The sequence below is a fragment of the Equus przewalskii genome, chromosome 3 (genome assembly GCF_037783145.1).
Source record: "Equus przewalskii isolate Varuska chromosome 3, EquPr2, whole genome shotgun sequence".
Lineage (NCBI taxonomy): Eukaryota > Metazoa > Chordata > Mammalia > Perissodactyla > Equidae > Equus > Equus przewalskii.
In genome coordinates, this window is record NC_091833.1 from 112,127,752 (window position 1) to 112,142,972 (window position 15,221).

Here is a 15,221-nt window from a genome sequence, read left to right on the forward strand (position 1 = left end):
ATTTCCATCCCAAGGGCAGTTACGAGAGAGGCTAAGTGCCCCCTTGAAGCCGGTGTCTGGTTGTGGATGAGTGCTCTGTGCCCACCATGTCACCAGTCCAGGAGGTTGTAGGGGTCAGAGCCCTCCGGCAGCTTGGATGGGGAGGGGGAGTTGGCAGAGAAACCTCACAAGCCGGGGGCCGAAGCCAGAGTGGTGAGTTGTGCTTCTGGGTACGGAACACACTGTCCACAGCATCCGGGACTGTGTGGGTCCCGGGGGCCCGGAGGTCTCCCTGCCTGCTGGGTGAGGGTTGAGCCCTCCCATGACTGTTCCCGTTACTGTTGCTTCCCTTCTGTCGAGGCTCAACCTGGGTCAGGGCTCGTCCTCGTCCTGAGAGCAGCGTTTCGTCCCTTGGGGTGCTGCCGGGGTCAGTCTGCATGGACTTGGGTGCTGGGCTGCTGGGGATCTGATTAGACCCACATGCTCAGCCCTGGTCACAGCTAGGTGCCTCAGAGGGAGGGCCAGAACTACGAGGTTTGTCAGTCAGTCCACTGGGGAAGGCTGACCGTGGCTCATGGGAGGTGTTTCAGGCACACCGGGCTGCGGCACATGGAGGGCATTCTGCCTCTCACGCGGGGCTGTGGTCAGTAGAGAGCAGTCGCGAGTGAAAGAGGCAGGATGGCGTGTCCTCGGCTCACCCTGCCCCGTCTGTCTCCTCCACAGGGTCACAGCAAGTCAATCCAGTGTCTGACGGTGCATAAAAACGGCGGCAAGTCCTACATCTACTCTGGGAGCCACGATGGGCACATTAATATCCTTTGACTCAGAGCTGGCTCCGGGGACCCTGGCAGGAGAGATGGGAGTTTCCTGTTCCCACGGTACCAGTGCCAGAGGCGAGGCCAGCCAGGTGGCAGCAACAGGACTCCAAACCAGTCCTGGCCGCTGAGATATGCCAGTGTCCACATGGAGGGCCTCCAGCTTCAGGCCACAGCCTTGACCTGATGGGTGACTTCTTGCTGTGCAAACTTGAGTGGTTGCTGAACTTCTCTGAACTTAAGCTGCTTCTCCCCTGTATGACACTAGCACCAGCCTTTTCTCTCTCACAGGCAGTAGAATAGTGAGTGTTAGAATCTAAAAGGACTTGGAACATTTTAGTAGAGTTCCCCTGTTTTAAAAAAGGGAAAAGTGAAGCTGAGGTTGCTGAAGTGCTTCCCCAAAGTCGCACCCTTGTTGGCAGCGGAGCGAGGACTGAAACCGAGTCCCCCTCTCCTGGTGAGGTTCTTTGCTGTCCCTGGAGGCGTGGGTGGCAGCCTTTACAACCCCCCTTCTGGTGTTTGTGACCTGGGGCTAGTAACCCCCACCTCCCAGGGCTGTCCCATGTTGGAGCAGCTGTCTGTAGGGGTGGAGGGGGACCTGGCTCATAGCGGGCGTGTCATTGGGCTGATTTGTTGCCCCCGACCCCAGCAGTGGAGCCGTGTGCAAGGCCTGCCTCGTGTAGACTTTCCTAGTGTATGTGTTGCCACTCCCCCTGGGAGGGGCTCCCCAGGCACCCTGTGCCTCTCACGCCTTGTCCCTGCAGGGCTTCCCAGTTTTCACAAGCAAGATCCAGGGAGGTCTCCACACAGCCCCGAGGGAGGGAGGTAGATAAGTCACCCTCTGCCCCATTAAATGTGAGGAGGGGAGGGTATCTTGCCCTAACCTGTATCACATCGGGGCCAGGGGCCGGTGGGCAGAGAAGCTCCTAGCACAGCATGAAAATCTGTAGCTGTGCGTCCACAGCGGGCCCAGCATCACCCCCTTACTGGTGCCACCCTTCCTCTCCCTGCTCATCCCCGCATCAGTGCACCAGGACAGTAACCTCTAACCTCTGACACTTAACACATTTCCTTAGGGTCGATGGCTGGGGTCTGCGTCACGAGAACGTGTTGATGGAATACACGCGTGGCTCCCTAAAGGGAACAATGGTCTTTATGTAAAATGAGATTCTCTTTGTTGACCTGAAAGAAGAATTTCATAACTTAAAACACATGTCCCACCTGAGCCCCTCGAGCTTACAGTCCACACACCAGCCCCGCCAAGGTGGATCCGCCCCGGGCCGTCACCCGGCGGCACCTGGGTGGCCATCGGCTCAGCAGCGGGGCACAGCCAGCTTCCTATTAATGGTCAGAGGCTTGATCGCAGGCTACAGAAAGAGCAGGATGAAGCGTTGGCTCAGCTACAGTCACAGTGAAAAGCAGCTTCCTTCTGAAGCCTCTGCCCCAAGAGTGCTGTCCCTTTAATGCAGGAGCCACCACGACGGTTCTGATGCGTTCCCAGCACTAACTGCTATGGCAGCACGAGTCTGAGATCTGCCCTGGCAGCCTTGTGCGACACTGTCCTAGGAGGCTTAGACAGTCTGTCTCTAACTGGGCAAGTTGGGTTATAAATAGCCTGCTGGCCTGCACCCAGGCCGTCTTGCTGGTTTTCCAGAACGTCTGCTCTCTGAAATTCGAATTTGGACATGCGCCAGGAGTTCCCCTCAGGCGCAGCTCGCTCTCCTGCCCCCAACATGCTGCCCGGGATGAGGGATTGGCCACGGCCTCCCCAGAGGGCACGCACCACCTCCTGGAGTTAGGCTTTTCCTTAACCCCTGCCCCACATTACTGGGATTCGGAGACAGGGGAAAATGACTCCTTCGCTGGAAAGGGCCACACGAACCAGGTGTCCAGGATGACCGTGGACGAGTCTGGGCAGCTGGTGAGCTGCAGCATGGACGATACGGTGCGGTACACCAACCTCACTCTGAGGGACTACAGGTGAGAGCCGCCCGAGGACTGGGGTGCATCAGGGTCTGGGGGTCCAGAATGCACCACAGAGCCCCACAAAGGCCCTCTGCTTCTAGTGGTTAGTGCTCATGACACGTTTTCTCTGCTTGTCTCACTTCTTCCCTGAGCACTTACTCTCCTGATGCCCCGCCCTGTGCCAGGCGGCCTGCACAGACCAGACCAGGCACACTCTGCCTGGGAATCCAGGCAGAGCAGGTCTCGCCGAGCTCCCCCTTCGTCAGTAAAGGAGGGTAACCGGTGACCGCAGAGCCTGCCTCGGCCATTGGAAAGGTCCAGCGAGACTGTCAGAGGCACCTGGCACATGGCAGGTGCTCCACAAGGACAGACGGCACACAGGTGACCTGAGTAGAAGGAGCATTGGGTTTGGTTTGGCTCCGGTGCTCCTGGTCAGCAGTCGTTGGAGCTGGGATGGCATCTGTTAACAGATGAGCTGCTGTCTCAGTGCAGGGTGAGCAGGAAGGAGGGACGTGTTCTGACTCGTGGATGGTCAGACTCCATGCCTCCAGCACCCCACAAGTTTTGTGGGTCTCACTTGCCTGGCATCAAACTAGACATTGTGAGTGAGTCAAGCCTGGTGAAAAGTGTGGAAGCTGCCCCAGAACCCAGGTGTCTAGGGCCGGTCATCTCTTCATGCTGCCCTGCAGGGACCCCCGGCATTAGCACGCTGCTTGTGAATATCTTCCCATGGCGGGCAGAGGGCTGTGCTGCTGCCCTGAGCCTCAGCTGATGAGAGAGCCTCAGCTGATGAGAGAGCCCCAGCTGAGCCCCAGCTGGTCACCTTGCCACAGGTGCCCATCCAGTGAGCCTTGAGGACGCCACACTTGGCCCAGTTCCATGGAATTTTCCCCAGTTTACCGTTTTCAAGAAGTCTGTGTGTGCGTGCAAATTTTTCTAGGCTGTGTTTTCATAGCATTAGCTAAAAGTAGAGATAATGTGGTTTTCACCCATGAAAAGTAACAGATTACTTTTGAAAATTACCCTGTTGGGAAGACTGGTTATGACCTCAGGAGTCAGGGGAGCACAGCTCGGTTCTGTCTGTGCCTAGGGAACACAGGGCCTGTGGCCGACAGACGGGACGGAAGCCATGACTGGGCACAGTGATAGGGTGGCGGGTCCTGTCACAGATAAGCAGGAACAGAAATCACTCACTTTACTTCCTTTCACCACCACATTCCCCACGCCCCCAGCCCCCAGCGTGATTTCTAATCTCTTCCAGAATCTGAGTCATTTTTGACTCCCGTGTTTTAGCAAACTGCTCCTTCAGTATAGGTTGCTGTAGAATTCTTTTCTCTGAAACAGCCTGAGTTGCCGTGGGTTTGCAGGAAGTGTGTCTTTAATACCTACACTGAGCCCGTGGAGATGGAAATGACACATTTTCCCTTCTCTCTCTCAGCGGACAGGGAGTTGTGAAACTGGATGTTCAACCGAAGTGCGTCGCCGTCGGCCCTGGAGGATACGCCGTGGTCGTGTGCATTGGGCAGGTACAGTCCCGCCGCAGCCTTGGCTGGAAGAGAGTGGATGGCAGATCAGAGCTGGCAGCCGTGCAGTGTCTGTCTAAATCCTGCTCGTTTCCCGTTTGACAGTCGCTCTAACAGACGATTTTATTGAGTGCTGTTTGCACTCTGCTAGGGCTTCACATGCATTCTCTCCTTTAATCCTCAGCAGTCCCGTCAGTCAGGCACAGTGTGGTCCCCGTCGCACTGATGAGGAAACAGGCAGAGAGAGGGGGAGCTGCCCAAGGTCTGCGGCTGGCAGACGAGCAGAGCTGGGATTTGAACCCGGGCAGCCTGGTCAGAGCCTGCACTTGGGAGTTAGACCACCCTGCACGTCCATCTGCCCGTGAGGCCTACAAGGGTGGTTCTGTCTTCACTCGTGTTCAAACCCCAGCCCTGCAGCATCGGAGCTGTGTGACTTCAGGCATTTTCCTACCCTCGCTGAGCTTCAGTTTTCTCATCCCTGACAGCTCACAGGGAGGAATATGAGGACACCTATTGGTCTCCTTGTACCATCATAAATTCCTTTCGTGAACAAGGAGGCTGAGGGTTAGTGTGATCTGGTGACTTCCCCAAGGCCACATGATGGCAGGGGGCCTCCCAAGTCCGAATGGGTTTGGTGTTCCAACTCTACAGCCTGGGTTCTCGCTCAAGAAAGCGAGGTCACCTACATGCTACTCTTCTGCACTTTCTGGAATGAAGCACCCTTGACTGAGACCCAAGCCTAACCCACTTTGTGCAGGATTCTGCTCCGTGGACGTGGCATCCCAGCATGTGGCCTGGGGAAGGCAGGTGTGACCGAGCCCCGTTGGCACAAGTGACAAACCCTGCTAAAGAAAGCTGCTGTTCAGGATCCACCGCCCTCCTCGTTCTGTGAAGTTAATTGCTTCGGGGGAATGGATTTCTGTGTGTCCTAGATAACACAGACTTCCTGCCAAGCAATTATTGCAAACAGCCTGAGTGGCCAGTGGGGGCACAGAAGGAATAAATGGCTTGGAGCGCCTTGGCGGGGTGGGGGAGAGACTGAAAGGCACGTTCTAGAAGGGCTGCTTCTCTGTGGCGTGGGCTCTTCCAGCCTCGGTGTCTGCACACCTGGCCTTTGCAGGTGAGAGGGTGAGAGCCTGGGCTCTGCAGTAGGCCCGCCTTCTCACAGCCGCAGGGCCTCAGGCAGAGCTCTGCGTCTCCAGACCTCGGTTTCCTGTCTGTGGAGTGGCCGTCACGCCAGGCCCTCCTCTGGGGTGCACAGTGAGGGTGACATGAGCTCGTTCAGAGAGGGGCAGGCGAGAATGCCGGGACAGGCCCAAGCAGGGCTCCTACCCTGGGCCCACAGGTTCTGATGAGTCCCGGCCCCTTGGGATCGGGTGTGCACGATTGTTCTGTGATGTGCTGTTACTCACCCCGTTCTCGCGGGCATCTGTGGCCCCTGCTCTAGGGAGGAGGCTTCTGTGGAACGCCCCGTTGCAGATCACAGAGTCGGCAGGATGTGCTAGGAGGGGCTCTTGGTTTTCGGTCAGGAAACAGCCAGGTCCAGATCTTGCCTCTTAGGCAAATGCTTATGCCCCCGGTCCTTACCCATCAGATAGGTAAGCCCACTCCTGAGTCGGGCAGATGACAGAGGTGAATGTTTCTCTCGAGTGCATTTTCAGGAGTGGATTTTAGTGAGGCTGCTGCCTCCCATCCGCCCAGTACCTCCTCCGCCTCCCTCAGCCCACGATACACGTGGAAGCGGGAGGTTGGGGAGGGGGCCTGCCTGCCCTTAGTGGGACAGCTGGCAGGGGTACGACGAGATGAAGCCAGAGCTGTCACAGATCTCGGCCACACTGTCCAGGAACAGTCCAGTAAGTTAAAACTAGGAGGGATAGCAAGGAGCGAGTGGGAGCGGGAGGCAGTAGACGGCCCCCGATGTGGGGTAACCTCTGCTTGTTGCCAGAGGGTAGAAGCTACAGGGTGGTGGCCAGGGCAGGGATTCCAGGATCCTGCGGCCCAGGCATGAGTCCTGGCTCAGCTCTAACAGCTGTGAGGCCTTGGGCATGTGGTGGACTCTCTTTGCACCCCATTTTCTTCTCTATTCCATGGGAAGGAGATCTTGCCATCTCCTAGGGATGTAAGGCATGCAACACTCTTAGCAATGTGTGTGGACGTGAACTACTGTTTTTCTTTGCTTTTATTAGATATTTAGTGACCCTGAGCGCTGAATTTCCATCCTCCTGATGTCTGGGCATCGCTAGGTTCTTATCCCCCAGGAGGCTGAGGCTCAGGCGGGTCATGAGCTGTGCCCACAGGCAGTAGGATCAGGCCCTGGGCTGTCTGTCTCCAGAGCCCTTCCTTAGGGCCTGGGCACCTGGGCACTCACCCCCACCTAAGGACTCTGTCCTGTCCCTGTCAGAGTAGGAAGGCAGGTGCTGGTGGGGTGGAGCGCAGGAGAGGTGCGCTGGGGTGCCTCCAGACCACCTTACTGTGAGCCATCTGCCCTGTCCTTGTCCTTGCATTCAGGCTAGTTATGCTGGTGGAGAGCAGAGAGCCTCCATGGGCCTGGGGGGGGTCCCAGCTCTGTTGTCTGCCTGGGGACCCCCAGTTTTCTCCCTCTAAGAGGGGGCATCAGGCTGTGGGAGACTAACAAGCGGACGCACATTGGATGTTTCATACACTCTGGGTCAGTTTGAAGGGTGCTTCCTCGGACCTGGGAAGCCAGAACTGAGAATCCTCACATTTCATGTTCATTTCCAGTGTTGATTTAGAGCCTCGTCATTTCTAAATGCTTTTGTCCTCTTGCGCCTTCTGAGAACTCTGTTGAGCAAAGCTCGTTTATCGTGCTCATTGTGGGGCTGGAGGAACTAAAGTCCCCACGCCACGTGGCTTCCTGGGAGGTCGGTGCCAGTAGTGGTAGCAGTAACGTAGTGACGATGGTGGTGGTGACAGCCAATGTTTATTGCAGTCCTGTGACTAGGAACTGTTACTGTGCCCACTGACTGACAAGGAAGGAAGCACATCTCTGCACAGGCCTGAGCCAGTCAGTGTGGCTGGAGCCTGCCTGGCCCCGCACTGTCCTGCCCCCAGGAGGGTTGGGACGGACCATAGACTAGGACTGACCCGTCTGTCCCGGGCCTTTGCGGCTCTAACCGGCTGTCTGCATGCTTCCTAGATCGTCCTGCTGAAGGATCAGAAGAAGTGCTTCAGCATCGACAACCCCGGCTACGAGCCCGAAGTTGTGGCAGTACACCCCAGCGGTGACATGGTGGCTGTCGGGGGCGCGGTAAGGACCCCGTTGCCTTCGCCTTCTGGGTATCTGGGTGGTTTGGGGGCGACCTGAGCTGCGTGAGTGTGGTTCTGTCTCAGGGCACACGGGAGGGCAGTGGGACTGGGCCCCTGGGAACCAGCCTGGGGCATCTCCTGCTGCCTGAGTGAGAGCCCCCTTGGGCTGCCCAGCCCCCAGGACCCTCGTCCTGGCCTGTGCAGTGGTGTGGAGGAGACAGAGGGCCCCACGGTGAGGAGGGGCTGTGCTGAAGCACACGGCAGGGAGCCCAGAGGAGGGGACATTGTGGCCTCGGTGAGGGTCCCGTGAGTGGCTGAGGAGTGCGAGAGTGTGGCGTGTTGGGACAGGAGTGGTGCTGACAAGCTGGGCTTGGAGCTTGCGGGGAGGAGAGTGACAAGCAGATCATAACACCTGCGAAGTAAAGTACTAACCTGATGGTTTCACGGTTTTCCTGGAGTTCTGACTTCTGTCGTCCACACTGTAGTTCTCCGGCTCTCTAAGGAAGACTAGTGCTGCGTGGACTGCAGGGTTTGTCTGCCAGCCCAGGTCTGAGTGCGGGCCACACTGCCTCCGTCCTCACCTGGCCCTGCGAGGGCAGGGTCGCTGGTGAATGATTCTGCGGCTGGAACATCAGGCCTTTCGCTCTAGTTGGGGAAGCCAGTGCTTGGGCAGCGCCATCCCTGTGCCAGAGGCCGGGCAGGCATTTCATGCCGGGCCCCGTCTCATCTGGAGGTGCCGGATGTGGAACTGAGCCAGCTCGAGAGCCAGCCTCTCCTCACGGGCCAGGCCGCTCCCCACCCACCCTCAGGCGTGTCCTGAGAAACAGCCTTTGCCTTTTTAGGGAGGGGTTCCCAGCCGGGGTCCTGGGGCAGGAGGTTAAGGTCAGAAGTGGGATTTGAACCTGATGTTCCTCTGGCACAGCCACATCACCATGCCCTGCTTCTTAGGCCTTCCCTTTTATCTCCTGAAAAAGAGATTGCTGGGTAGTCCATTCTCTCAGCTAGGACCTCGAGGCGTCGGCAGTTTTCATCTTTCCAACTTGTCTCCAGTCCTAGGCCTGTGCATTTTTGTACATCCCACAGGTGCACATCTGCGTTTCTATGGAGTTACCCCATTGTCCCATACACACGAGTGTCATTTATTTTAATGATGTTATAACATTCCAGTGGGTGAGTGTCACTCACCCTGACGGTGGACATCGGCAGTGTGTGGTTCCCATGATCTCCATGTGCCATCTGTGAATGCAGCCTTTCCCTTCCTTCCAGTTTCCCTTGGGGGCAGGTTCCTCTTCACAAGACTACAGAGCCCAGACTCCTGCTGCGTGAGGCATGGAGTGGGCTGGTCAGTGGCCTCAAGGACTGCTGTGCTCAGAGAGCCACATGGGGCTGGACTTGGTGTTCCTCCCTCAACAGAGGCAAAGCAGGAGGGCGTCGTGGACATAGCAGACCTTGTGGTTGTCTGGAAGGCCGACAGCTCAGCTGCCCTGAGAGGACGAGCTGGTCCCTGATTGCCTTGCAGGGCAGCCTCGGGCATTCACAGGGTCCCCACCCACCCCAATACTTCCCTTTTCCTTCTCAGGCCCCCTTCTGCTCGCCTTGCCACCTTCACTGATTCATTCCAGCATGTGTTACGCTTCTCAGGGCCTGGCCCTGGACAGGGCTCTGGGAGCATAAAATTGAGGGGATCCCTGGCCTAGAGGGGAGGTGCCCAAAGTGCCTCCACCCTAGCTGAGCTCCCAAAGCACAGGTGGGACCGTCAGCACAGATGCCCAGGCAGCTCCTGGAGGCTGCAGCTGGGGAGCAGAGCGGAACTGGGCTGTTGAACATCCTGTGGGCATCTCTGGCTCGAGGACCCCTGGAGTTCAGGGACAGCCAGTGGCTGAGTGGCGCATGCCCTGTGGAAAAGCAGGTGTGCCTTCCCTGAGATGTGCCTGGACCGCGATGCCTAGGGAGTCTGTAGGAGATGGCGGGCTGGACAGAGGGAAGTTTCACCAGAGAGGGGAGCCTGGCGCCTGAAGGAATCGGCTGGGGGCTGGGAGCAGGCAGGGAGCACGAGGGGCCAGATGGTGTGGCTGGAGGGGACAAGGCCAGATGGTCGAGGGCCCTTGCTGGAGAGTTGACACGAGTACAGGCGTTTTCTCAGCCTGTGAATACCTGCATTGGAACTTTTTAAAGTATTCATGAAGAAAAGCAGATTCTTGAGCACCCAAATATGCAGAATCCGAATTGGGGGTGCCTAAGATTCTGCATTTTAACCATCTTCCGAGTAATTCTGCCGCTGTGCTGAGTAAGCCAGGAGAGCTCTGAGGGACTTGAGGAGGCATCCTCTGGTGCCCTGTGGAAGGAGCAGCTCACCTGGCTGCGGGGGCAGTACGTGGGCTGGTGGCTGAGTTGGGGCAGCAGATAGAGGGAAAAGCACTTCTTACTGATACCCCAGCCTCTCCCTCCAGAAAGAAGGGCATCGACAGTGTGTGTGTGACCCACTGCCCCTCTGTCCTGCAGGACGGGAATGTCCGCCTGTACTCCATCCTGGGCACCACGCTCAAGGATGAGGGCAAGCTCCTGGAGGCCAAGGGCCCTGTGACCGACGTGGCGTATTCCCACGATGGTGCCTTCCTCGCCGTGTGTGATGCCAGCAAAGTGGTCACAGTCTTCAGCGTTGCTGACGGCTACTCGGTAAGTGGGCGGACTGCCCTCTGTCCCCATGCTGGGCAGTGCAGATGGCGGGCGGGGGCCAAAGTTTCTCTCCTGTCGTCACCAACCAGGTGGATACAAATGAGACCACATGGCTTCATCACTCTCAGAGCATGAGTGACCTGGGACAGGGAGACTTTCCCTAGTGTCTGGGAGCTTGTGGCGGGCACCTGTGGTCTGTCTTGTAATTGAGATAGAGCACAGCTGCCAAAGTTAGGGATCTAGGTGCAGCGAGGCTTGCTGTGAAGACCAGATAATTGGTTCATCTGGCCGGCCTTGCTAATAACATTCTGGCCTCTGGGACCTTATTTTTCTGCTCTGTCAAAGGGCTTAGACCGGACTTTCAGTTTCATTAAAACCCTGTCAGATGTGAGCGTGGATCGTCCTGACACTGCTTGCTCTCGGGGAGCTGGGCAGTGGATTGGGAGGGGAGGGCCCAGTCGCAAAGGCACCTGGGAGCCCGTTCCCTCCGAGCAGAACAGGCGGGTCCTGCGTTGGGAGGACGGCTGAGGGAACTCCCCGTGAGGTGAGAGAGTGGTCCTCTTTCATCGCCAGTTGGGCTCTGCTCTGGGCAGGGGTGGTCCCGTTTCACACACGCTAGACTGCGGTGAGGAGAGGAGAGGTTCGGTCACTGGGTGTGGAAGAGCTGCTGCGACAGGACGGGTGGGACTCCCCGGTTCCCGGACTCTCCACCGCGACGGCCCACCCTGCCCCCACCGCAGTGTGACGGTTTTGAAATCTACAACGTTGAGAGAATTTACCACCTCGATTCTGCTGTTATTACTTTACCATGTTCCGTTGTCTATCCATCCAGTAATCTGCTTTGTGGTGCATTTAAAGTAAATCACAGGCCTCGGTACATTTCCCCATAAATACTCCAGCTCACATACTAGCTAGAGTTCAGCAGTGTCTTCGTTTTATCTTTTGCTGTAAAATTTACATATAGGGAAAGGCACAGGTGAGTGAAAGTATACACTGTGGTGAGCATGCACCCGTGACCTCAGGATGACACCCCTCCCCAGGGCCTCGCGCCACGTTTATTAGATTTTGCACTCATCACATTTTAAGCAATTTCATCTGCACATAACTTAAGTCCTGCTTAGGACATGCTGAGTAATTCACAAGAGCAGAATCAACAAAGGACAGAAGAGGCAAACTTGAAAGAGAGATGGTGGTGAAGTCGCCTGTTCCTGGGGATTAGGAACAAGGTGGGCGCTTTGAAGGAAAGGTGCCCCAACGTGTCAGGAAAGTGTTACTGGTCATCCACGTCCATCCCCGTGATGAGACAGGGCTTCAAGGCTGGGACACACTTCGGAAATGGTGGCACACAAAGCCTGTGGCTGAGGATGCACCTGGCTGCAGGCTCCACAAGGGGTGGGTCTCTGGGGAGAGGCAGGCCAGCCTCCAGGCACTGCCGTCTCTTCATCATTCGGCAGACATTTCTGTCCCCTACTAGCCTGAGAGCTCTGGAGGCGAGCAGGCACGTCCAGCACGGGTGTAGAGGCTGTGATTGAGGGTGGTCCTGGAGGACACCGTTCTGGGCCTTCGTTTCCCCTCTAAGAGTGGCAGTCACCTCAGGTTCTCACGAGGTGGTGGTGAGTTGGTAAGAGTTGCCTGTCACAGAGAATGCGCTTCGTAAATGCCAGCCCTCCTTATTGTCATGGTGAGGGTTAGAGGAGATGATGCTTGCTGACCCTGGCCTGAACTCTGACCCGCCTCCTCTGTTTTCACCCTCCATCTAGGAGAACAACCTTTTTTATGGTCACCATGCAAAGATCGTCTGCCTGGCCTGGTCACCAGACAACGAGCATTTTGCCTCTGGCGGCATGGACATGATGGTGTACGTCTGGACCCTCAGTGACCCCGAGACCAGGGTCAAGATCCAAGGTGACTCTCGCACCAATGTCGGCAGGGAATGCCCATGGGCCAGGGGTCCCCAGGCACTAGCCCTAGGGCTTACGTGTCTGTGCTGCTGAGGAGGAGACCCCATAGAGGCCTAGCTCTCATTCTCTTCAGCAAACCCTGGCCTCTGCCCACCCCTGCCAGACACCCAGCGCGCCTGAGGGCACTCGAATTCCCAGCGTGAGAGCAGGTGGCCTCCATGCGCGGGACAGGTGCCGAGGAAGCGAGTCACTCCTGACACTTTCTGTCGTAGTTCCATTTGGGCTGCTGTAACAAAACACACAGATTGGGTGGCTTGTAAACACAGAAATTTAGTGCTCACAGTTCTGAAGCCTAGAAGCCCGAGATCGGGGTGTCGCATGGTCGGGTGAGGGCCCTCTTCTGGGTCACAGACTTCTCCTTGTGTCCTCGTTTAGGAGAAGGGGAGAGGGAGTGCTGGGTGGCCTCTTTGTAAGGCACCCATCCTGTTCATGACCTGAGCTCCTCCCGAAGGCCCCCTCCCAGCACTGTCACACTGGGCGTTCAGTCTTCACTTTAAGAATTTTGGGGGGACACAGATGTTCACACCACAGCACCTTCCCTTCTCCCATTGCACCCCCTTAAATCTGAACTCCAGACCAGGTTCTTACTCTCTGCTATAGCAATGTCCAACAGAAGTATAATGTGAGCCACGTGTATCTAGCAGCCACATTTTAAAGAGAACAAGGTGGAATTATTAATAGTAAATTTTATCCCAACATGTTATTTCCACATGTGGCAAGTAGGTCACTTCAAGGGCTCTGTAGTCACGTGGCCCGTGGCCACACGTGGCGCTGTGCCCGTCTAGGGTAGATCTTAACTTCTGTCCTCAAGTCCCACCCCGCCGCCTCTCCCTCATGAACCGCTCCTCCCTAGCCATCACGTGCAGCCTGGGCCCCTCTCCTCCACGCTCTACACGGCAGGCAGCCTTCTGTGTAAAACGTAGATGGAATCCTTTCCTGTTTAAAGCTAGTTCAGAGTCCGCCCCCAGAGCTCTTTCCCCCGCTGCAGGTGGAGGGAGGGCACCAGCAGCCTGCAACCCAGGCGGGTGGGCCGTCCAGGATGGAGGCAGGCAGGAACAGATTCAGATGGGTCGGCCTGGTCTACAGGGAAAGCGAGTTATGTTGTAAGACTCCAGCAAGTTCATGATACAGCAAGAGCTAGCAGGGTAGAGGATGGGGTTTCTGGGTCCTGTGTATGGGGTGGCTTCCTAGATCCTGAGAGGTTAGGCCGAGGCGTGCACATGGACGAGTTTCCATGTGGACAGAATCGGTGGTGATGTAGGCAGAGCCCTGACACGGAACACAACTGGAACTGCCCAGCACAGCACCCATGGGGCTACAGGCCTAGAGACTGGGGGCGAAGGCCCATGGGGCTCCCTCTCCTGCACCTCAGAGTGGGGCAGGTGGCCAAGGAGACAGCCCCACATGGGCAGCTTCTTTCTGTCAGAAGGCGAGTGGTAGAGGCAAGGCTGATGGAATCTGCTTGCCCGTGGTGTGACTTACAGAGGGGCAAGTCACACGAGTCCTCAGCCCCACGTCTCAACCCTTGTTCGTCCTCACCCCCATTAAATGCAGCAGATGCCTGTGCAGCTGTGTGTGTGCCGTCTGTGGATTGTTGCTTTATAGCACAGAGAAATCGATTTTCTTCTGCCCTGGGGGGAGGGGACGTTTTGGTTGTCACAACCGTGCCTGGGTCTGGAAGGTACAGCCAGGGATGCTGCTGGCACCCTGCAGTGCCCAGCGTCAGCAGTGCCAGGTTACAATGCCCGCTCCCACCTGCCGTCACTCTAGACTCTCGTCCTGCTGAGGAGAGGGAGGGGTGCGACGAGCGACACCCTGTGTTCGGGTTCTCAGGGGCTGTGTCGATTTTAGCAGAGAATTTGGTTTTCCTTAAAATCGTGTCCTTTCCTCCCAGATGCACACCGCCTACACCACGTCAGCAGCCTGGCCTGGCTGGACGAGCACACGCTGGTCACGACCTCCCACGACGCCTCTGTCAAGGAGTGGACAATCGCCTACTGAGGCCCCGCCTGTGGACGGGCCGCATCAGGGACGAGATTCAGCTGCAGCAGAACGCGGCGTTTCTCTAAATCCTCTCTAGCGCGCCCTGCCCCCGCCCGCTCGGGAGGGAGGGGCCCTTAACCCGTGAATCCCCTCGTCTCTCTACAGGGTGTTCAGATCTGTACACGTCCTTCTGAAAGCTTTAGACAGTGACAGTTTGCACATGAAAAATAAAGCGAGCACTTAAACAATGTGTGGAGCGTAACTCAGACCCGCCACCTGCGCAGCCCAAGTGCAGAACATTCCAGAGGCACAGCCTCGAAAGCACACAGACCCCGCCGCCCGTGTGTCCCACTCCCCCGCCTGCGGAACGTGGCCGTCGTGGCGAGAAGAGGGGGCGTCAGCAGGCCGGCATCCTGCGGAGGGCGATGTCACGGGGTGCTGGGGTAGGCCGCACCGCCCTCCTGCCCCGGGACAGCTGCTCCAGAGCAGAGGGCGCGCGGGAGCCTTGTGTCTCTCTGTCGGTTTTTGTGCTTGATTTTAAGAATGGAACTGTGGGTTTTGGTTTTTTTCTTTGTATATCTTACCTGTTGCGTGTCGGTGTTCACAGCTAGTGTGTGGTGGGCGCCGTCTCTAGGTCTTCAGAGTCCTGCAGGCCGGGCTGAGGGTCTCGGTACCGGGTCTCTGTCGGGCTTGTATGTTTTCCTGTCTCTCTCTCCCCTTCTGCCCCCAAGAGCAAAGGTTAGTTTAAAGGCAAAGATGGAGTCGCTGTAACTCACCTGTCACCGTTTTCACCTTTTCGTTCTCAGTGCAGAAATTACAAGTAAGTATAAAGCACAGTGATTTGAATTTGTGCGTGTGTCGGAATCACTGGTAAATGTGGCTGACAGCACCCCTCCCCTTGCACTTGTGAAAACACTTTGAGCGCTTTATGAGCTAAGACCGCGAAATAATTAAATATCTTTTCTCTTCGTTGTGGATCGCTGACTTTGTGATGGGGCACGTGGTGGGGGGGTGTGGCGTGGCGAGCTGCGTGGGACCCTCGTGGCTTTGGG

General features: G+C 56.9%; 1 protein-coding gene across 2 annotated transcripts in view; it reads left to right on the forward strand.

The window, feature by feature from the left end:
* WDR1 (WD repeat domain 1) overlaps window positions 1-14,414 on the forward strand; it is a 44,026-nt gene extending 29,612 nt beyond the window's left edge. Inside the window, exons 9-15 of one of the 2 annotated variants that reach the window (XM_070613239.1) lie at window positions 703-790; window positions 2,618-2,774; window positions 4,198-4,285; window positions 7,440-7,550; window positions 10,052-10,225; window positions 11,986-12,130; window positions 14,081-14,414. In XM_070613239.1, the coding sequence (XP_070469340.1) occupies window positions 703-790; window positions 2,618-2,774; window positions 4,198-4,285; window positions 7,440-7,550; window positions 10,052-10,225; window positions 11,986-12,130; window positions 14,081-14,187 (870 nt within the window). In that variant the 3' untranslated portion in view covers window positions 14,188-14,414. Of the gene's footprint in view, window positions 1-702; window positions 796-2,617; window positions 2,775-4,197; window positions 4,286-7,439; window positions 7,551-10,051; window positions 10,226-11,985; window positions 12,131-14,080 lie in introns of both variants that reach the window. The other variant, XM_070613240.1, reaches the window with a different exon arrangement.
* The last annotated feature ends 807 nt before the right edge of the window (window positions 14,415-15,221 follow it).